The sequence below is a fragment of the Nannospalax galili genome, unplaced genomic scaffold, assembly GCF_000622305.1.
Source record: "Nannospalax galili isolate Female #2095 unplaced genomic scaffold, S.galili_v1.0 scaffold888, whole genome shotgun sequence".
Taxonomy (NCBI): domain Eukaryota; kingdom Metazoa; phylum Chordata; class Mammalia; order Rodentia; family Spalacidae; genus Nannospalax; species Nannospalax galili.
Window position 1 is genome coordinate 390,032 of NW_008357921.1, and position 21,276 is coordinate 411,307.

General features: G+C 50.6%; 1 protein-coding gene across 2 annotated transcripts; it reads right to left on the minus strand.

The window, feature by feature from the left end:
- Positions 1–3,414: 3,414 nt before the first annotated feature.
- P2rx1 (purinergic receptor P2X 1) lies at positions 3,415–19,871 on the minus strand. Of its 2 annotated transcripts, XM_008855626.2 has the most exons (12): positions 19,514–19,871; positions 10,729–10,876; positions 10,402–10,473; positions 9,950–10,019; positions 9,665–9,761; positions 8,966–9,046; positions 8,578–8,719; positions 6,040–6,167; positions 5,613–5,703; positions 5,157–5,222; positions 4,695–4,796; positions 3,415–4,587 (listed from the first exon to the last, which is right to left on the minus strand). In XM_008855626.2, exons 1-12 carry the CDS (start codon positions 19,648–19,650, stop codon positions 4,522–4,524), a joined length of 1,200 nt encoding a protein of 399 aa, XP_008853848.1. In that variant the 5' UTR covers positions 19,651–19,871; the 3' UTR covers positions 3,415–4,521. The 2 variants fall into 2 exon arrangements, with proteins under 2 accessions (XP_008853848.1, XP_017650475.1); XM_017794986.1 differs by lacking the exon at positions 10,402–10,473.
- Positions 19,872–21,276: the final 1,405 nt, after the last annotated feature.

Below are 21,276 nucleotides of genomic sequence, written 5' to 3' on the forward strand. Positions count from 1 at the left end.
GCCCGCCGCCGCGCCGGCCCACGTTCATTGGCTGCGCCGCGCGGCGCCCCCTAGTGCCGCCCAATCAGAGCTCAGGCCTCCCGCCCGCTTCTGGAGGGGCGGGGCCGTGGCCGGTCGGGGCTCTAGAGGGGCCCTGCGGCTGAGCCTCTCAGAGTCACGCCCCCGGCGCTCGCGGGCGAGCAGGGGGATCCCGAAATCCCATTCTGACAATGTCGTGTACCCCCTCAGCTGGGCCTAAAGGGTATGAGGGCGCTGCCCCCAGACTCAGTCTCCCCGATCCCGGTCTGCCAGGACTAGAGCATCCCTCCCTCAGTGGGGGAGCCTGGGAGGGGCAAAGCTGAGGCCGGGAGAAAAGGGCCTGAAGTGGGAGGCCCTGGAGTTGAGTGCTCTCCTAGGGTGGGCGGAAGCCAGGAGATGTTCAGCAAAGTGCTTAGGTCGCGAGGCACTCAGGTTTGAGGAAGTGAGCAGGAGGCAGCAAGCCCCTAACAAGCAGAGAGGAGGAAGCCCGGCAGAACCAAGTGGCCTTGGCTGTCTGTGGCTGTGCTGGGGATTCTGCCCTTCCCCGACCCTTCGTTCGCTTCTGTCATTAGTTACTTGGGAATCCCTAACCACTACTTGCTGCAAATTCAGACCCATATCGCTGTCTCCAACCTGGTCTCCTGTGTCCCTGTTCCAAGCTAGAGACAGAAACCTGGAGTCACCTGCAGCCTACCTGTTTTCTGCCCCAACCAGTCTAGCACAAGGTTCTGTGCTGCTGCTTCTCGGAATCTATTTCCTTCCACCTCCTGCCCCTCTCTTAGCTCAGGTCACCATAGTCCTGTCATGTGCTTGATTGCTTGCAGCAGCCTCCTCACTGGCCTCCTACCCCCATCCTGTCTCACTTCCCACTGGCCTTTGTAGGGCAACCAGCGCAGGCTTTCAGAAGCACAAAACAGCTGCTGCACGGGATTTTCCATGGCTCACCACTACCCTGAGAATAGGTCCACTAAGCCCCCCATAGCTCACGCCTCACCATCCGCCTGCCTAATTCCTGCTTGTCCCTCTGGGATCAGTTCAATGCCCCTGCTGCCAGGAAGCCTTCTCCATGACCTCACTATCCATCATGGCCAGCAGCCCTTTCTTGGGAGCTTCTCTGAATTCTGCACCCTGCCTGCTCCTCATCTGGAGAAGGAACTAGTGAGGTTCAGGATTGTACTTGAATTTGTCTAGCATAGCCTGAGCCATCATAAGTGCCCAGTAGATATCTGTTGAATGAATAACTACTTGGATGCAGCAGTTGGAAGATTAGATCTATACAGCAGGAGTTCATGAAAATGGGCTGAGCCAGAGACTCCCCCAACCCCACTGCTGGGGATTGGACCCAGGGATTCAAGCTAAGCAAATGCTGTCCTGCTGAGCTACTCACCAATCCAAAGAGACGGGTTTGAGAGTCCTCAGAAAGGACCCATAATAGTAAATAGAGCCATGGGAAAGGATCAATCAGAGCAAATAAAGCAAGGCTCAGAGCAAAGCATTTGTCCCAGATAGGATCAGAATTCTGACCTAGCAACAACTTCACACAGAAGCCTCAAGGAACAGTCCTTGGTTCTCCTCCACAAAAACCTCCCAGATGTGGCTTCCTCCACTCAGTACTCCAGCAACCTCTGGAGGTGGCTCTTGTCCTTATGTTTCAGAATAGGGGCCAGAGCTCCAGTCACTAAGTATGCATTCCAGGTGTTGGAATGGGGAAAAAGAACAAAGAAGAGGGCAAAGGATCAACACCAACTTTCTTAAAGAAAGCTCCCAGAAAGTGTCACATGGCCTCCCCCCCCAACACATCCCACTAGCTTGAATTTTGTCATATAACCAGACCCAGTTGCAACAGGAGAATACAACTTTCATTCTAGGCAGCCATGTGCCCAACCAAGGAGCAAGGGTTAGAACACCAAGAAGAGAATATACACCCCTGTTCAACAAGCCCTGGCATCTGTCAGACTGTGCTAGGCACTTCACATGTAAATCTCTTACCCCAACCCTAGCAGAGGCTGCCATTGCCCCTAATATACAGAGGAGCCTTGGAGAAAAGCAACCTGCCCAGAAACACAGTGAAGTGTGGCAGGGCTGCAGGAGACCTCTGGCCTCTGTATACCAGGTTGGAAGGAGTCACTGAACAAAAGTGCTCAGGCAACTGTCAGATGCTGGTGGACCAAACAGGACATGGGCCCAACTGTCTGTATGGATTTGGCAACAAGGACTCTGCTAGTGACCTTGGCAAGGGTGTCTGGAAGTGGGGGGTGGAGGCCAGTTGCAGAGGGAAATATGAACTGGTCTTTCTGGAAGTGTGGCAATGAAGGGGGAGTAGGCTAGTCTGCAGGAGAGCATGGGCCAGAGGAGGAGACAGGAGAGGAAAACACACAGGTGTATGAGAGAGGAGGTGGCCTCGGCACAAGGTGTCTGGATTGGTTGGATACTTTTTTCTGCCACTTAGGAAGGAAGGGGCAGGAGGTAGAAGCAGCTGGAGTTGGAGAAGGAAAGGAGGGTAGAAGAACGTGGTTTTTCTTTAAGGAAAGTACCAGAAGGCCAAGGTCTGAGAGTGAGAAGAATGGCCTGTGCTGTCTACTCCATTACTCACTGGCCACATACAGCTATGTCAATGAGTTAAAATAAATAAGAGGTGGGAAATGGTTGCCCATGCCTTTAATCTCAGGACTCAGGAGTCAGAGCTAGATGGATTCCTGTGCGTTCAAGGTCAGCTTGGTCTATATAGTGAGTTCTAAGCCAGCTGGGGCCATAGGGAGACCCTGTCTCAAAATAACAAAACATAATAAAAAAAAAATAAGAGCTGGGTATGGTAGTGCATGCTTGTGATCCCAGCATTTGGGAGGCTGAAGCCAGAGGATCAGGAGTTCCAGACCAACTCAAGCAAACCAGTGTTTCACTGGCCAGATTTCAGGTGCTCATTGGCTACTTGTGGCAAGTACCCACCAGACTGGACAATACAGACAGAAAGAAGGTTTCTGTCACTATGGGAAGTTGCACTAGACAGACTGGTCTAGACAGAACAGGGTAGGGGTGCTTGGCTGACTGTAATCCCAGGTTGAAGGGATTGCCTTCGCTGGACCCTGGGGAGTCCTCCATTCTCCAGCCAGAAGACTTACTCTGTGGGATGCTTTCAAATCCTACCCCTGGGACAGCCATCCCTGTTTCCTGAGGCTGCTCCTGGGGTTTTGTACAGCATCCACATCCAGGGGAGGAGCTTATTCAGGATTGGGAACTTATACACAGAGACAGGGCTCAGGGACCTCCCTGAGCCTACTGAGCCAGCCGGTGTACAAGAATCTCAGCCACTCAGCCCAGCAATGCATCTCACTGCTGTGCACACTGAGCTTCAGAGAGGTTTGGAAAGAAAGCAAGGAAGAAAAGAAATTTGTCCTCATTTCTTTTATTGTACTCCACCCCTTGCTTCCTCAGCCCTCATGTTTCAGCCAAGCTGGGCAAGCCATGAGAGCTGGGCCTGGGCCATGGGCAAGAAGCCAGGATTTGGTCAGGCTTATATCCCCACCCGAGGTAGCTGAGTAAGGTTCCATGGCTAAATGGGCAGGCCTATCCTGACTCCCTCGAGAAGGAGCATCTCCCCATGGGGGGAACACAGCATGGACCACATATCTCTGCTTCGGGTGTAGGTGTGTTCAGATGGCCGGGTTTGCAGTACCCAAGCTGTTCCCACCCACAGTGGGGATGGAGGGCTGATTGCATATGGGAATATGCACACAGGGCTGTGTGAATCCCTGTATGGCACATGAGCATGCTGCACACTTGCTGGAGGTGTTTGAGCCCCTGCTCAGTGCCTGCACCTGCCAGGTGGTGCTGGCCCAAGGCTGAGGCTGCTATGGCTAGACCAGAAAAGCTTTAGGACAGCAATTCTTAAGCCTTGGCCTGGGGATTTGCTATCTATGCTTCCGGTTGAGGAGGTGGGTGTATGCCCTGGCATCCACACTGTTGATGAGCCTCCGTCCCAGGGTAATCCAGCAGAAGCAGGGCTCCAGTGGGTCTGCCCCAGCAGAATTTTCTCCAATGAAAACACCCTGTGCTGTCCAGTATGGCAGCCACTGACCACATGTGTCTCCTGAGCTAGTTCAACTGAGGCATCTTTTTATTACATTTTAGTTAATTTAAGTTCAAATAGTCACCTGTGGCTAGTGACTGCCATGTGGAAGAGCACAGATCTAGGCAGTTGAGGGCGTGGGATGGAGAGGGCCTGGGCCATAAGCACAAAGCTAGGGTACAGGTACATGAGGGGTCTGGCCATGTGGGGCCTTTTGGACTCAGAGTGGCTGAGACTCGAATGGGGATCCCTTGGGGGTGTGGAGTTGGAACCACATCCCCAAATTGCACAGCCTTGCCTGTATCTACCCTGAACTGAAGGCAAATTGGTGTCTGCCTGGCAGAAAAGCCCCTGGGGACAGCCTCCAACCCGGCTGGAAGCTGCCAGCCTTTGCTGGAAGCTATGCACTGGGTCAAGTCCAGAGCCCAAGGCTGAGGTCAAGAGGTCCTCATGTTCTCCTGTAGGCCCAGAGTAGAGCTGGTGGCCGCGAGGTCATGTTCACCCTGTGTGTAATATGAGGATAAAGTCAGGGCCAGGGAAGCACTGCCCCACCAATCCAGACACACAGGCCTGAGGTCTTTGAAGGGTTCTGCTCAAGAAGTTGACTTACCTCCCCTGGCCCCATGTCTTCCGCATACTTGAACTTTTTCTGCTTGTAGTAGTGCCTCTTGGGCAGGATGTAGAGCAACAAGAGGTCACAGAGAACTGTGGCCTGGGGACAGGAAGGGACACAGATGGAGCATAAGAATCTAGGGCAATACAGAACCATCCATGTCCCATAGTGGTCCCTATTGACAGTGGTCCTGACTAAACCCTGCCAGTAGCCCTCTGCTTCCTGGAGATGGGACAGGTACTATAACCCCTCAGGGGACCAAGCCAGCCCCATCCCATCTCTCTCCTGTCCTAGTTCTGACCCTCAGTTTCCCCAGGTACACTGAAGCTATAGAGTGATGGGGAAGGCAACTGCTGCCTCAGTCATGATAGACAGCTATGGTTAAGTTTTGAGGTTCTGCTAAATGTGGAAGAAGACCAGCTGAGCCCAGCATAGCAACCATGTGGCCCTAGCACTTACCACCCCAAAGATGCCAATCCCAGAGCCAATGGTGGTCATGGTAGGAATGATGTCAAACTTCCCAGCCTGGTGGCAGGGCCCAAAGGAAAGCAGGGTCAACAGAAGGGGACCAGCTGGAAAACCTCAAGCCCAGGACAAAGGGGTTTCCCCAACCTTCCTCCCTCAACTCTGAACTATTCCCAGTGCCCCATGGCCCAGGGCTCTGACCCTCCTTGAGAGCCAGCTGCTGGTCAGTAGATCTGGGTTTTGTCCTTGGCTCTGCTTTCCTGGACTCAGGGAGATGGCAGGGGAGGCATATCGGTGGCTCAAAGCCTGACCACAGTCATCACCCATGCCCACAGTCATTAGAAGCAGCTCTCTGGAACAAACCCACCCCATCCTACTTGTCACCTGTAACTACAGACACCTCAAAGCAGGAAGGTAGCCTGGCTGCCATCATTTGCACAGGACACTCACCTTCCCATCCACCAGGATGTCAAAGCGAATCCCAAACACCTTGAAGAGGTGACGGCGGTTGGTCCCATTCTGTACAAAGTGTCTGGCAAACCTGGAGAAAGGGCAAGTAGCAGGAGAAGGTGACAGAACCACCTTGGATGCCAGAGCATCAGGGACACCGTAGCCCCATCCTCCCGGCATTAAAGAGGAGGAACTTGGCACTTCCTTCCAGAAGGGTCAAGCCCAGCTCTGTCCTGACTCCTGCCGGCTAGATCTCCTGGGGACAGCGACCCAGGACAGGGCACTCAAGCTTCCAAGATCTTGTTTCCTGCTGGCTTCCTGTTTGTCCACCCACACAGAATGGAGACCATCCAGGGTCCTCTAGTCTCCTCTGGGGACACTTGTCAACCTATGGGATTCCAGGAATAGGTGGGAGTTTGGCAGGTACCTGAAATTGAAGCCTGGAGATAGATTTTTCTCCCCATACAATCCATGGAACTGGTAGATGGGTTTGCAGTGCCGGACATGCCAGTCTAGGTCGCACTCCCAGTCAATGGTGATGCCAACCACCCCTCCCTGCCAAGGACATAGGCACATAAGATCTGGGCTTTCAGGGTTAAAGACTCCTGTCTGGGCCAGTGAGATGGCTCTGTGGGTAAAAACACTTGCTGCACAAGCCTGACAACCTGAGTTTGATCCCTAGCCACCATGTGTGGGATGGGAACCAAATCCAGGTCCTCTGCAAGAGTAGCCAGTGCTCTTAACCACTGAGCCATCTCTCTAGCCCCATTGGTTGTTTCTTGTTTTTATTTTTTTGAGAACCCAGTCTGGCCTTGAACTTCTGCAGCCTGTTTCTGATGCCTCTGTGCTGGGATTACAGGCATGTGCCACCACACCTGGTTTGTCATATGTTTATTTTATGTGATTATATATTGACCTATCTCCCTCAAGATTGTGGGGTCAGAGCTATCTGGCACCCATCACTGTTTCTGAGTCATAGTTCAAGTTACGGTTGCAGCCTTTGAATTAGTGACCCATGAAGTATGGGAAGAAAGCACTTAAGAAATGAAGCAGGCAGGGAACAAGACAGGTGGGTGGGCTAAGCCTCAGGACAAGAGTGGGGAGGTGATCAGAGAAGTGATCAGAGAAGCAGGAGCTGAGCAACTCAGCAGCGAGGAAGCTGGAACAGAGATCCAGACGTGGCAAGGGCAGGGAGGGTTCTGGGAACAGGGTGGTGGGCACATGGTAAAACATGAAGCCCCTACAGAATCAGGCAAACCCCAAAGCCTGAACTATTAACCACTGTCTATGGCTGTGTTGGCTTCCACCACAGACCTGGTTACCTGAAAAGCTAAGGACTATCTGGTTCTTGAAAGCAAACATCGGCCTTACACAGTTGTGTCCTGAGTGGGGCTTGCTGGCGTCAACACAGAAAAGGGGCTGCTTGTCATCCCCACATAGGCAGCTGCAGGAGCAGATGTAGTAGGGACCAGATGAGAACAGGACATAGGATTGCCCCATACCTGGCAGAGCATGATCTGCTTCTCCCAGCACCCCAAGGAAAATGGTGCTTTTCCTGTCCTCACTGACAAGCAGTTCTCACACATGCTGAACTTAAGGGACCCGTCTGAGGTCACGCTCTTGTTGAGGGGCAGAGCAGGATTTGAACTCAAACAGCAGCTCCTAGATCATTACAAAGGGACTGTTCGTCTTGGAATCCACAGAACCAAGAAGATCTCTGGCATGGGATTTCTCAGGGCCTCCCACAATGGGATCCAGGAGACTTTTACCTAATAACTTTTTTTTTTTTTTTTGTCCTTTTGAGACAGGGTCTCCCTATAGCCCCAGCTGGCCTGGAACTCACTATGTAGACCAGGTTGGCCTTGAACTCACAGAAACCCGCCTGCCTCTGCCTCTCAAGTGCTGGGACTAAAGGTGTGTGCCACCACGCCCGGCTCTAATATCTTTTTTTTAAATATTTTTTTATTTATTATTTTTATTTTTTTATGTGTATGTGTGTATTACCTGCCTGTAGGTAAGTGCACCCATGTTGTGCAATGCCCATGGAGGACAGAAGAGGCTGTCAGATCCCCTGGAACTGGAGTTATGGACAGTTTTTAGCTGCCATGTGGGTGCTGGGATTTGAACCCAGGTCTTCTGCAGGAACAACCAGTGTTTTAACTGCTGAGCCATCTCTCCAGCCCCATTTTACCTAATATCTTAAACATAGCAGGAGCTGGGCAAGGTGGCATATATCTGTAATCCCAGTGCTCAGGAGGCAGAAACAGGAGGATTGCTACAAGTTTAGGCCAGCTTTGTCTACATAGTGAGTTCCACACTAGCTAGCCAAGGCTACCTAGTGAGACATAGTCTCAAAAGACAACAAGGGGCTGGAGACAACAAGCAGCAGTTAAAGGACTGGCTGCTCTTGCAGAGGACCCAGGTTTAATTCACAGCATCCACATGGCAGCTAACAACCATCTATAACTCCAGTTCCAGGGGCTCCGATGCCCTCTTCTGACCTCCAAAGGCATTGCATGACACAGGTGCACTTACATACATGCAGGCAAAACACTCATACACAATAAATAAAAAAATTTTAAAGACAACAATGACAAAAACAATAGTTATACTTTGGGCCAGGAGTACAGCTCAGTGCACACACCTACAATCTGTGTTAAGAAGGCAGAAGCAGAAGGATGGGGATTTTGAGACCAGCAGAGGCTACATAGGAGACCTTGACTCAAAACAACAAGAAAAAAAAATAAAATAAAAATAAAAATAAATAAATAAATAAAGCAAGACACCAACAAACATCCAGGTGATGGTATCTGTCCACGTCCATTCCATCTTGGAGGCAGGTCCAGGCACAGCCCCACTGAGGGTACTAGGAGACAGTCCCATGCACATACTTAGCCTGTACCAAGCAAGTTTGGGAGTAAGGATTGTGACTCTCCCTGCTGGCACCACCCCATCCCATCCATACCTTCTCAGCCAGACTGCGGAAGTCCTGGCCTGACTCTCGCACCACATAGCCAAGGCTGAAGACTGGGCACAGTGGGTGCAGGGTCTTGTGAAATAGACATTTCTTCATATAAGTGCTATTCACCTCCTCCACCAGGTTGCGCCTGTGAGAACGGGATGGGTAACAGTTGTGTGCCAATTTAGGAGGGTGCCCACTCTGCCCCACAGCTCTAGGGAACCCTCAAGACTCTAGAGTGCCCCTTGGGCACACCCCCTCCCCCCGCCACCAGGACTCTGACCAGGCTTCTGCCTCTGAGTGTGAACAGCCCGAGTGGAGGGAACCTGCAAGTGGAAGGGGCAGCTGCATCTGCTGCAAGTCACCTGCGTTTCTGCCCACTTTTCCCACCAACCTGTTGACCTTGAATCGTGGAAAGCTGATGCTGTTCTTGATGAAGAGGGTGAAGTTCTCTGCCTCATGGAGAAGGGCAGGGCTAGGGGAGAGGCACTCACTCAGCATCCCTCCCCAAGAGTGCCCATGTATCCTGAAGAGCTTGGCATGTGTGAGGAGCACATGGATTCTCTTGCAGCATGTATTGGTGTGTGTGGAGGGGGGTAGCCATGCTGCAGATGGTGCGGGACTCACAGGCCTCTGGATCAGGGGGACTCTTTGGCTTGGGTCACATGGATAGGGCAAGGGTGGGGTCAGTAGACGGAATTGATCCTTGCCAGATCCAGATGCTTGTGTCTGGGTCAGCTGGACCCCGGTTGTCTTAGGAACAGGCCAGAGTGTCCCAGAATGTACCTGCTGACTACAGATTTATGGCTTCTGTAGGTTATGCTTGGTTTGCTTCTGCAAAATAGTAATTGTTACTTAATAGAATAGAAATTATTAAGGGGATTCTCCACCTGTAAGCTTGGGAACTTAAGTTTTTCACCCCTGGTTATGATTTCACTATATAAAAGCTTACCCTGGAGATAGCTCGGTGCTATGCACTTGGGTTCCTGACACCCTTGTGTAGTGGCCCTGACCAGTAACGACTTTCATTTGGCAAAACTTTGCCTGAGTGGTCTTCTCTAGTGAAGCACCCCACAACAAGGACATCAATTACCTTGGGATCTTATCGTCCACCTCCACAGGACACCAGCCAAAGATCTCACATGTCTGCACAGTGTTGTTGAAGGCCACACACTTGCCTGTGCGGATACCTGCAACAAGGGAGGGACCCCTGGGTGCCCACCCTATGCTGGATATTTGAGGCGAGGCAGCTAAGAGCCAGGATGGCAGGAGGGAAAAAGCAGGATAGACAGCCCTCAATGGAGGACAGCTTGGTGGGAGGAGAAAGGCACATGCAAGCCAGGTGGCCGGGGAGGTGGCAGGAAGGGTCTGGCCTTACCCTGGGCCTTTCTTTCTGCTTTTCCAGGAGTGCAACCACTGTCATCCTTGCATAAGCCACCTTCTGGGTTCTGGTTGGGGGGGGGTTGCTGACCTCAGGCTTCGTAGTGAGTTCCCAGCCTCTCCTACCCCCCAAGACCCTAGAGAAGCTGTGGGGCAGAATCTCTGACTCTGTGAGATGACCTCAGCTCACAGCGTCCTTGACCCACATGGGTTTACAACTGGCTGTTGAGTGCTGTTGTCAGTGGGCAGGGGACAGGAGGTTGAGGTAGGGATGCCCAATGCCCAACAATGGCATTAGCAATGGCTGAGGGTTATTTTGTGTGACTCTGTGTTCAACATTGCACCATGGCTGCTGTAGAAAGCCTGTCACCATCACCACCAAGGCCCAAGGGGATCCCACGTCCATGTCATCTCTCCTATGGGTTCACAAAAAGGGACAGAAATCCTCACCTCCGCACAATAGCCTTGAGCCTGCTGTGGGGTCACAATGAAATTGGTCATGACCACGAAGGAGCTGTCCCCCTGGAAGTGAGGGGCAGGGAGATAGTGGGGTTGGGTTGAGAGAACAGCCCCAATAATCTAAACACTGCCCCAGCAGGCCCCTAGAACCCACATAGCACCCAGCAGAAACCACACCCCATGATGTCACTGTGGGGTGAAAGGACTAGTCTCACAATCAGAGAAACTAAGGCCCAGAGAGTAGGGATCTGAACTGAGCCCTCAAGGATCCCTGAGTCAGGGACTATGGGAGGGTAGTGCACTCCTGAGCCAGCTTACCTGTGCAGGGAAGACATAATCAGCCACATCCCAGATCTGGGGCCCGAGGCCCTGGAGCTGGGTCACAGCCAGGCCCTTGAGCTTCACAGACACACTGCTGATGAGGCCACTTGAGGTCTGGTATCCCTTCTCATAGACAAACACCCACCTGCCAGGGTGACAGCGGAGTTATGGCTCTGGCAGAGCTGGGCAGGCATTCAAGGACAACAAGTGGCTGTGAGGGCTACTGCCCTTTCTGCCATGCTCTGAATTTCCTCTTGCTCTCCTTAGATGCCTCTCTAGTCACTCTGCTTCCCCAGCAGCTCCCCAGACTGGAGGCAGGACAGCCTCATTGCCCATCTTTTACTGGCCTGGGCCTGAACTCTGTCAGCTCTGCCAGGGAGGAGACCGATTCACAAACCTACTGCACGTCCTTCCCAATTCTGTTTCAAAAGCCATTTGCTAAGGCCTAGCAGCCAACTCTTGACCCTAGTCCTTCCCATTGCTCTCTTTCTTTCCACATAACTTCTTCCAGCAAAGTTTGTGGGCTGCTCAGAAGATTGGTTTTGCAGCCAGCCCTACTCTTCAGTGCTGTGAGATTTGGAGTAAGTTCTTCAGCCTCTCCTTCTTTATCTATAAAATGGGAACAATGTTAGTACTTGTTGACATTGAGTTAATGTAAGAAAGCTTAGGATAGGGCCTGGGACCTAGCAAAGGCTATGTAGACATCATCTGCCATTACATCTCAGCCATACTGGATGGAGCTCCCAGGAATGAGAAGAGGAGGAGAAAGGGAAAGGAAGCCAGAATAGGGGACTGTGACCTGTTGCTTAGAGCAACTCTTCTCCCTAGCCCTGGCTTTTTTGTGAGTGGCTCACTTTTGATCTGGAAGGGTTAGTGGGACTGACTGCACTTCTAGTCCCAGGGTTAGGCACATGGCCAAAGCTTGCCAATCAATGCTCTGCTCCCATGGCAGCAGTGATGGGGCTAATCATCCCCACCCGGCCAGAGGGCTATCAGCCAAAAAAACAGGATTTTTCTGGGATTTACTAGGAAAGAGACTTCCTCTGTACTTGGTGGCTAAGCAGGCTGGCTACAAAGCCAACATTACCATTAACCATCTTTGCCTTCTCCATGAACCAGCCTGAGGATGAAGCCAGCCTCAAGGATGATGGAACCAGGAGATGGAGAGTGGCAGACTCCTGACCATGTTGTTGGAGTTTCTGGATCCAGCTAGGTCTGAGTATACTTGAAGAGAAAAATCTACTTCCTGACTTTGCTGGAGCATGAGCCAACAAATTCGCTTACTTTGTGAACCAGTTTAAGTTTCATTTCTGTTGCTTTCAACTGGAACTTCTGTATCTCACTTCTCTCTCAAGGCAGCCTCTTCCTTTGGAAAAACTGTTGGTGTAGATTCAGGGTGTGTGTGTGTGTCCGTGCGTTGCCCGTTGGAGCAGGTAGATGCAGCCTTCCACAGGGAAGAGCCTATAGGTAGCCGCGCTCTCCTGCCTCCGTCCTCTGCCTTACCAGAAACTCACCTGGATAGGCAGAGCTCAAAGCTATCTACTGTGCTCCTGTGCCCCAGAGCTCGGGCCTGGGGACAAGATTCTTCAGGCTCTAGTCCCAGAGTCCCAAAGTGCTGCCATCTCCCTGTCCCAGGCAAAGGGCAGCCCACCACTGGCCTTTCCTCCCTCAATCCTCCTTCCCTCTGCTTCTCTGCTCCTTGAGACAACCCCTTTCCCAAGCCTAAGTACGGTCACTGCTTCCCCCTGCAGGCCCCAGACAGCAACAACCGAGGCAGGCCAAAGACAATTCTTGCCAGCTGGCAGCCAGGTCAGGGAGAGAGGCTCTCTCTCCCTAGGTCCCTTTCCACAGCCAAGCCTCTGCCCTGCATGCCAGCTTGAAGGGGATGCTGTGGGGCAGGGGGCTGTTGCACATTCTGAGCCCTCCTGCCAGGGAAGCCACTGCCCCTTCTGTCTCGGCATCTCCATCCTCACATTCCCAACTGGTTTCTCTCATTACCCAATATCAATATATCATAGGACAGGTGGGGAAACTGAGATCTGAGGGCACACCCCTCCCAAAAGCCTGAAGTCAAGCAGGGCATAGCCTGGGCTGAAGGCCTCCCACCCAAGATTCTGCCCCTAGTCCTGTGCAGTGGCACGGTGCCCACATGCCTCCCAGGAGCCCCACTCCATTCCCCTGCTCTAGGTTGGGACCAATGCATAGTTTCCAGAGAGTGTTTGTTTCTAGGGTTGCTGGTTTTGGAGGTCAAAGACAGATATCAAATCTGGCATTCATACCTCAGTTCTGATAATAACAGAATGACCATGGCACTAGGCCTGTCACTCCAAAGCCATATCTTGACATGATCTTGTGATTACAACTCTGGGAAGACCATCAAGGAGGCCTGAAGTTAAAGACCCTAGCATCTTCAGAAGACCCTCCCCTTCTAGAAATGACCCTTGTCAGTCTTTCTACCTCCCCAGGGATGCCCTTCTCCCTGGGTCAAGGGCACATAGTGGGATGACCCAGGTTTAATTAAGTACTTGCCCTGCCTCTTGCCAGCTGCATGGCTTAAAGATAGAGAACAAACCTCTATGAGCCCCAGTGTGCTCAGTGAAACAGAGAATGCCCCCCTCTTCCTAGCTGCTACCCATACAACACATACTTAGCAACACCGTGTACTAAGGCCTGGCATGGGCCCACAGAAACAAAGGCATCTTGGTAACTGGGGAGGGTTCTATGAATTCTCTTTCAAGAAATTATCAAAGTAACTGGCATGCAGTTAGGCACATGGAAATGAAAATCCTTCTTTTCTACCATCTGGGCCTTCTTCACTAATTCCCTTTTCCACATCCATCCTCCTCATTGCCCTGGATTCTGTTCTTAGCTCTGAGTGAATTGTCACAGGCACACTTGTCCCCCAGATTTCTACTTCCACATTCATGGTCTGTCCCTGAGATTCAATCTTACACATTTATTTATTCACTCAACAAATATGTATATGTCAAGCCCATATTACAGGCCAAGCACCGCTCTAGACATTAAGCTACAGAAGTCAGCAAAACCCAAAACCCTGCCCTCAAGGAGTCTATACAATATCAACTACATCTCCAGTTGTTCGGTGTGATGGTTAATGCTGATCATCATCTGGATTGCAACTGGTGTCACCTAGGAGACTCACCTCTGGGCATGTCTGTGAAGGCATTTTCAGAGAGGATTAACTGAGTGGGGAGGACCTATCCTCAGAGTGGGCAGCACCTTCCAACAGGTGGTCTGGATATAAAGAGGTCTGAGGAAAGAGCAGTGCTGCCTGCCTGCCTTCACGTCTTCCTGAGAGTGTGTCTATTGCCACTGCAGCCATGGTCACTGCCGTCCTTCACTGACATAGACTCGAGTTTATTGTCTAATGTGGACTGAGAACCAGAGACTCTCCAGGGAATTTCCAGGCCTTCAGTGCCAGACGGGGACTGCTGAGGCATCCAGCTTCATGGACTGAGCAGCCACCAGGTTCTCAACCTCTCTAGTGTGCAGACAGCTATGGTTGGACTACCCAGGCCATATCTATCACACAAGTCAATTTAGTGAGTCCCTTTTATAATATACATCCACTCTATCAGTTCTGCTCCTGCAGAGAACCCTGCCTAACACAGATTTGGGTCCTGAGGAATGGAGCTGCTGCTGTGACAAACCTGACCATGTAGACCTTAGGCCTTTGGGACTGGTTTATGGAAGAATTTGGAGCTGTAGGCTAGAGAAGCCCTCAAACACTGAGCAGAGCTTAATGGGTCATTCTGGAAGGAGTTTTGGGGACAAGAATGCTGACAGAAATGCAGACATGGAGGTCACGCTCATGAAGTTTCACAAGGGAACAAGGACTCTATTGGGAACTGGGCTAGAGGTCATTAATTTTTGTTTATTGTTGTTTTTGTTTGTTTTTGTTTTTTGGGTTTTTTTTGAGACAGGGTCTCTCTTTACTCACATCTGGTCTGGAACTCTCTATATAGACTAGACTGCCCTCAGTCTCACAGAGATCCATCTGCTTCTGTCTCCCAAATGCTGGTTTTAAAAGCATGCATGCCATCCCTGGGCAGGGCTATTCATGTTATATTCTGACAAAGAATCTGACTTCATTCTGCCTGTATCCTGAGAACTTAAGTGAGGCTAAATTAAAAAGTAATAGGCTAATTTGTTTGACAGAGGAAACTTTGTGAGACTGGGTTTCCTGTATCCCAGCTTGGCCTCAATGCACTATGCAGCTGAGAATGACCTTGAACTCCTGCTTCCACCTCCTCAGTGCTAGCATTACAGGAGTGCACCTCCATGTCCAGTTTATGTGGTATCTGGGATTGAACACAGGGCTCTGTTCAGGATAGGCAAACATTCTACCGACTGAACTACATCTTCAGCCCTATCAGGAATTTCAAGGGAGGTTTACTCAAGCAGAGGAGACCCACCATGAATTTGGACAGCACCACGCCAGGCACTGGGGTCCTGGCTGAATAAAAAGGAGGAAGCAGGTGGAGCACACAGCATCTGCCTCTCTGCTTGCTGACTCCAGGTACATCACGGTCAGCTGACCCACACTCAAACTGCCACAGCTAGGGCACCTCTCACCACCATACCTTCCCTGTCATGATAGACTGCACCTTCAATCCATGAGCCCAAATAAACCCTTTCATCTTTAGTCATTCTTATTGGGCATTTTGTCACAGCAACGAGAAAGGTAACTAATATACTTGGTGACTCACATCTGCCTTCATCACACCTCAGATATCTCGCAGGTACCTCAAATGTAATGGGACCATTTGGAAAACAGTTCTGCAGTTCCTCAAAAAGTTAAATGTTTTTGCTATAACACAAAAACAATGAGTCTTTCTGTAAGAAACAGTATATTTTAAAATGAAATGGAGATCTTTTTCAAAGGTTAAAAACTCATTCAACTTTATGTCTTACAGGGTTTATACTGAGTTCAATATTGTATAACTGTATTAATTCAACTGTGAACCTAAAAATTTTATATCCACTTTTGAAAGAGATGTATCTTTGCTCTGGAAATTGTTATTGAGGATGTTAAAGCTGTAAGGAAGTGCATCTTCTAAAAAATAAAAAAAAATTTAAAAATTTAGGCAGAAGTAAAAAAAAAATTAAGTGTGTAATTTCACTTGACATGACAACTCCGCTACCAGGGAGAAAATATATATCCAAAATACTCAGGGCCGCATTGTTCATAAGAGCCAAAAAGTGGAAACAACCTAAAATGTCCAACCACAGATCCATGGCTAAACAAAATGTGATGAATCAACACATGGAATATTATTTAGCCATAAAAAGGATTGTTACACGTTACAACCAACATGGTGAGCAAAAGAAGCTAGACATAAAAAGCCACATGGTGTATGGTTCTAGTTATAGGAAATGCCCAGAAGAAGTAAGGCAGTCTGTGAGAAGGAGTGATGAAAAGGTCTTGAAATTAGCTAGAAGTGGTGATTATACAACTTCGTAAATACAACCTCCAAAATGTGAAGTTTTGTTGATTTGTTTCTTTTGAGACAATCTCATCCTGTAGTTCAGGTTAGTTTAGAACTCATTATGTAGCCCAGGCTAATCCTGAATTCATGATCTTCCTGTCTCAGACTTCTGAGTGCTGGGATTATGGATATGTACCACTCACAGTGTCTGAGCAGATTAGATAGATAGATAGATAGATAGATAGATAGATAGATAGATAGATAGATAGATAGAGAGTCTGTGTAGCCCCAGCTGTCCTAGAACTCGCTATGTAGACCAGGCTGGACTCGATCTCATAGAGATCTGTCTGTTTCTGCCTCCTGAGTGCTGGGATTAAATGGAGAGCCATTATGTCTAGCCAGAATTGTATTTTTTAAAAGGGATGAAGATAGGCAGGTATGGTGGCATGTGCCTTTAATCCCAGCACTCGGGAGGCAGAGGCAGGCGATCTCTGTGAGTTCAAGGCCAGCCTGGTCTACATAGTGAGTTCCAGGCCAGCTGAGGCTACAGGGAAACCTGTCTCAAAAAGATCAAAAATAAATAAACAAGTAAATAAATAAATAAAAAATAAATAAATAAATAAATAAATAAATAAATGAAGGTGAAGATATAACTCAGTTGTGAAGAGTGTGTTTAGTATGCACAAGGTCCTGGGTCCAATCCCTAGCACCAACTAAATAAAAGACAAGTTAATTAAAAGGGTGACTATCGTGGAGTTTGAAGTCAGTCTTAATGAAAAGTTCCAGTCACCAAACAAAAATTCAGCTGGCTGAGGTGAACTCCCCTGCATAGCTGGCTCCTCCTGCCCCCTCTGTGTCCCCACAGGAGGGCCTGGACTAGGCTGTCTCACAACCAGACCCCTCCAATCAGAACATTCCACTTGTGTCATCACCTTGATCTGGGCCAACACAGGCTCTGTCTTCTAGAGCCTCTTCTTCCCCCACTTGCCTTGGACTTCCAGGAAGAGCATGACCACTAGACACCATAGCCTCAGTTTCTCCCCTTCAAACCTGTTCCATGTATTTGCACCTCAGCCTCTCTGACTGTCTTCCTAAGTCTCAGAGCCTCCTTCATCTAAGCTGTGCTCTAACACTTGTCCTCCCATCCACCTTCACCTTATGTAGTACCTACAGGACCAGGCAGATGGACATGTAGGAAAGAGGAATGTCCTTAGAGCAAGACCCCTCCCTCCTCAAGGAAGAGTAAATGGACCCTTCCAACCCCCATCTCATATAACAATGCAGAAACTGAGGCCTGAGATGCCAAGGTTGGCTCCTTGAGTCAGTCAGTCTGCAACTGGGAGCTCCCAGCTGCAGGGATCAGTGCAGTATCAGGCAGTGGCCAGATGAGGGCGACAGAGACAACAGGTGCCACAGCTGGATATAGCAAGAGCCCCAGGAAAAGCCTGGGTTTGGGAGCCTGGCACACCTTGCCTTTGGTCTGTCATGTGACTTAGGAATAATAAGACCAACTGTGTCCCTCACCTCTGATACTCTCATCCCACACACCGACAAGGGTGACATCCATCTGAAAACTGATGGGCTGTCCTGGGCAGGAAGAAGAGAAGGACGGAGGTGAGATTTCTATCACTGGAGGAATGTATCAGAGCTGGGAGGGCAGTTGGGGCCCATCCTGAAGCAGGGTGTGGGATAGGTGGACTGTCCCTTCCGCTCTGAAACTCTGTGACCAACACGCAAGACAGCCAGGAGCTGCTCACAGCCACAGATATGAAAACAGAACCCGTGTAAGGACAATTTTCAGGCCTCCCCAAGTGAGGGGACAGCTGGACTTGAGTAGCATTTTTTTTTTTTTCTCGGAAATGCTAGAAAGAAGTTAATGGTGGACTTTTTGGCTCCTTTTGTGTTTGGCATGTGGCCATCAGTGCCCATTAGAGAGTTCCCCAGAAATGTTGTGGTGGGAAGGGAGGGAACAGCAAAGGCCCAGGGCTCAGCCTGGTTCTTGTGGCAGACTTGCTTTGTGACCTGGAAACTCCATTGCTCCCCTCTAGACCTCAATTTCCCTCATAAGCTTAACCAACGCCATAGATGGCAAATTGGTTTGTGAACAAGAGAGAGGCAGAGACTAAGAAACAACAGAAATAGCTCTGACCAGCTCTGAGCCTCAGGGGATGGGATGGGCAGGAGAAAGGCTCTTCTAGGTACTAGATACTCTGGAGTGGCCAGGGTTACATGGGAATTCTTTGGGCTCCTGGTCAACTCTAGTCCTCAAAATGGGAATCCGCAGAGCCCTCAGAACCAAATCTCAGTCAGTCTGGGGCTGCTGGGTGACCAGGCTCTCATCAGGGCCTGAATCCCTTTTAGTGACCCTGGGATCTCTAAGGGCCCTCTTCAGCATGACTGTGAGTAGATATGATTGTCCACCCCCACATAACACCTCAGGCACCTAGTGACCCCAAATACAAGCCAGACAGGAACACAACCATATGCATGTACACCCCAGTGCACACATGTGTGGTCAACCAATCAGAGGAATGCATCAGCAGCCACACCTATTGTGTACATGTTCAGACACATGGGGCACGTGCATAGACAAAGAGCTCTGGGCAGGACACAGGTACATCCACATGGCATACACACGTTAGCCATGCAACATGTATGCACATGCAAGACCCTGTCAGGCCTGTTGGCTCAGGACAACCAGACTGAATTTTAAAATATGGCCTTTGCATGGTTTCCAGGCTAGCCAGAAGGCCAAAGGACACTTGTGCTTCTCTGCTCCTGTACAGGTTCAAAGGTATCCAGGAAGGAGGTGCCTTACTTGAGAACAGAGCCATCTCCTGCTTCATGCCACCATCCAGGTACCAAGTGTTCAGAACCCAAGGGTCTCTTAGCTCCCAGGGTCTCAGAAACCCCAGATTATCCCTCATTTAAATAGGGGAGATGGGGGCAGAGCCTGTCTTCTGGTTCATAAAATGAGGTGTTGCTCATTTAGCTCATTAGCTGTGGGTTTGTGAGAGGTCAGAGGAGGAAGGGGCTCTGCAGTGAGCACCACTCACCACTTGAAGGGATCATTTACAATCTCATTCTTATGGTGACATTGCTTCTTGTTCACCATGCACCCAGGGTAAGATGTCCCTCTTGCCTCAGTGTTCCCATCTTGACAATGGGTTAACAGGGTTTTCTATTTCCTCAAAATAGCGTGGGGGTTGATCAGGAGGATCCACCCAGTGCATGTAGACAGTGAGGGGCTCCTTGGTACCCCCAGAGCTCAGAGGACAGATCCAGGTTGGGGATTGGTACGCAAGGGTGGTGAGGAGGGGACCCAGACTCACCCGATGACATAGACCAGAACCACCAGCTGGATCAGCCGGAAGATGACGCCCACCTTCTTGTTGCGCACCAGCACCATGCGGGGAGTGTCATACTCGAAGAAGAAGGCCGACAGCTCATCCTGCAGCCGTCGTGCCATGGTGGGTCAGGAGGGGCTTGAAACTGAGCCCCCACAGGGCCTTTGCAGTCAGCGGCAGCACAGCATCTGTACCCACAGCTATAGCAGTGGGGAGATTGGGGTTTTCTCAGCCTTTTAAGGAGAGGAGGACAGAGCAGGTGAGATCAGAGGTCAGGAGGCAGGGGTCAGTTGGAGGGGCTTGGGTTGAAGGAGAGAAGCCCTGGGTGCTCAGAGCAGCTCTTGGCTTCTGGCAGGCAATGGAGTGAGGGCCAGTGGTGCCCGTGAAATAAATTCCCAAAGATAGACAGAGGCGGAGCCAGTGGGGCCACAGAGGCCCAGCTCTGCTGCCCCTTTAGGCTCCGCCTGGGCCCTGCTGAGCCTCCGGAAACAGGAGCTGTTGGCCGGAAACCACTGGCCACCCATCACAGAGGCAGAGATAAAGCTACCAACTTACCCCTACCCCCATGAATATGACAAGCCAGAGTTGGGGGAGGGTCTGGCCAGGTCTTGGAGAGAACCCCACCTCCATCACCACCTCACCTCACTAGTCCTGCAGGGACTAGTCTCAGAATGGGCAGCTCAGTCCCTGAGGACCTGCACTGAGACTGGACGAAGTAGGCTTCAGTTCCTGTCTCCTGGAACTGCCCTTAAGACACCCCCTTCTGTCCAGCCATCCCTCCAAGTCCAAGCCTGTGCCGCACACATCAACTTCAGCATTAGGCTGGTGTCTCTATCCAGATGTCCAGATATAGCCAGGACTACACAGCTCCATACATCCTCAGGGTGGCCCAAAGACCCAGCTGGGAAAACCTGACATTGGTCAGTTTTGCCACTTGTTGGGCTTGAGACATTGCTTGTCCTCTCTAAGCCTGCTTCCAGTAAAGTGGGAAAATAATGGCATTTTTCCTTATAGGGTGAGGCCCCTGGCTAATGGGTCTTGACAACCCCAGGGACAGAAGACTCGGAGCCACTGTTATGTTTGGGGATGAGCTCCTGTGCAATCCCTGCCCTCCTCAGTGGCAACGCAGACCCTGAACATGGGGTCCCGAGTGTTAAATCTGAGATCAGCTCACTATACCCTCTTGTTGCAGACAAGGTTCAGAGGGGAGAAAGCTTACCTTGAGCTTGAAGCACGAAAAGAACCTCCCAGGCAACCCCCACCACTCTGCACCCCAGGCCAAGTTGCCCTACCCTGAGGACTGATAAGGGATCATCTTCCTCAAAAGCTGGTAGCTAGTGGGGAAATGGCCCTGGACAGAGCACTAGACCTTGTGCTAGCAGAACTGCTTTCTAGATAGCAGCCCCCACCCTCTGCGGCACACACACCAGGGTCACTGACAATCGAGTAGGGTCTCTCTTAAGTGTCTGACGCCACTGTCCAGAGGGGTGGTGAGAACCACTTCCTTTGCTTTTCTAAGGAAAACTTCAGAGATTCTGGAAGTCTGAGCTACAGTGGGCTCCTTGGCCTGGTCTTGACCCCAAACAAAAAGGTCTGTCCCTCTCTCAGCTGATTTCATGGCCAGCTGTCAGGACAGAAGATGGAGTGCTTGTGATGGGAATGAGTAGGTGCTGAGACTGAGCCATCCCTGCGTCCTCCTCCCTGACACCCACACAATAACTCTGGAGAGGGGCAGAGACCAAATGGAG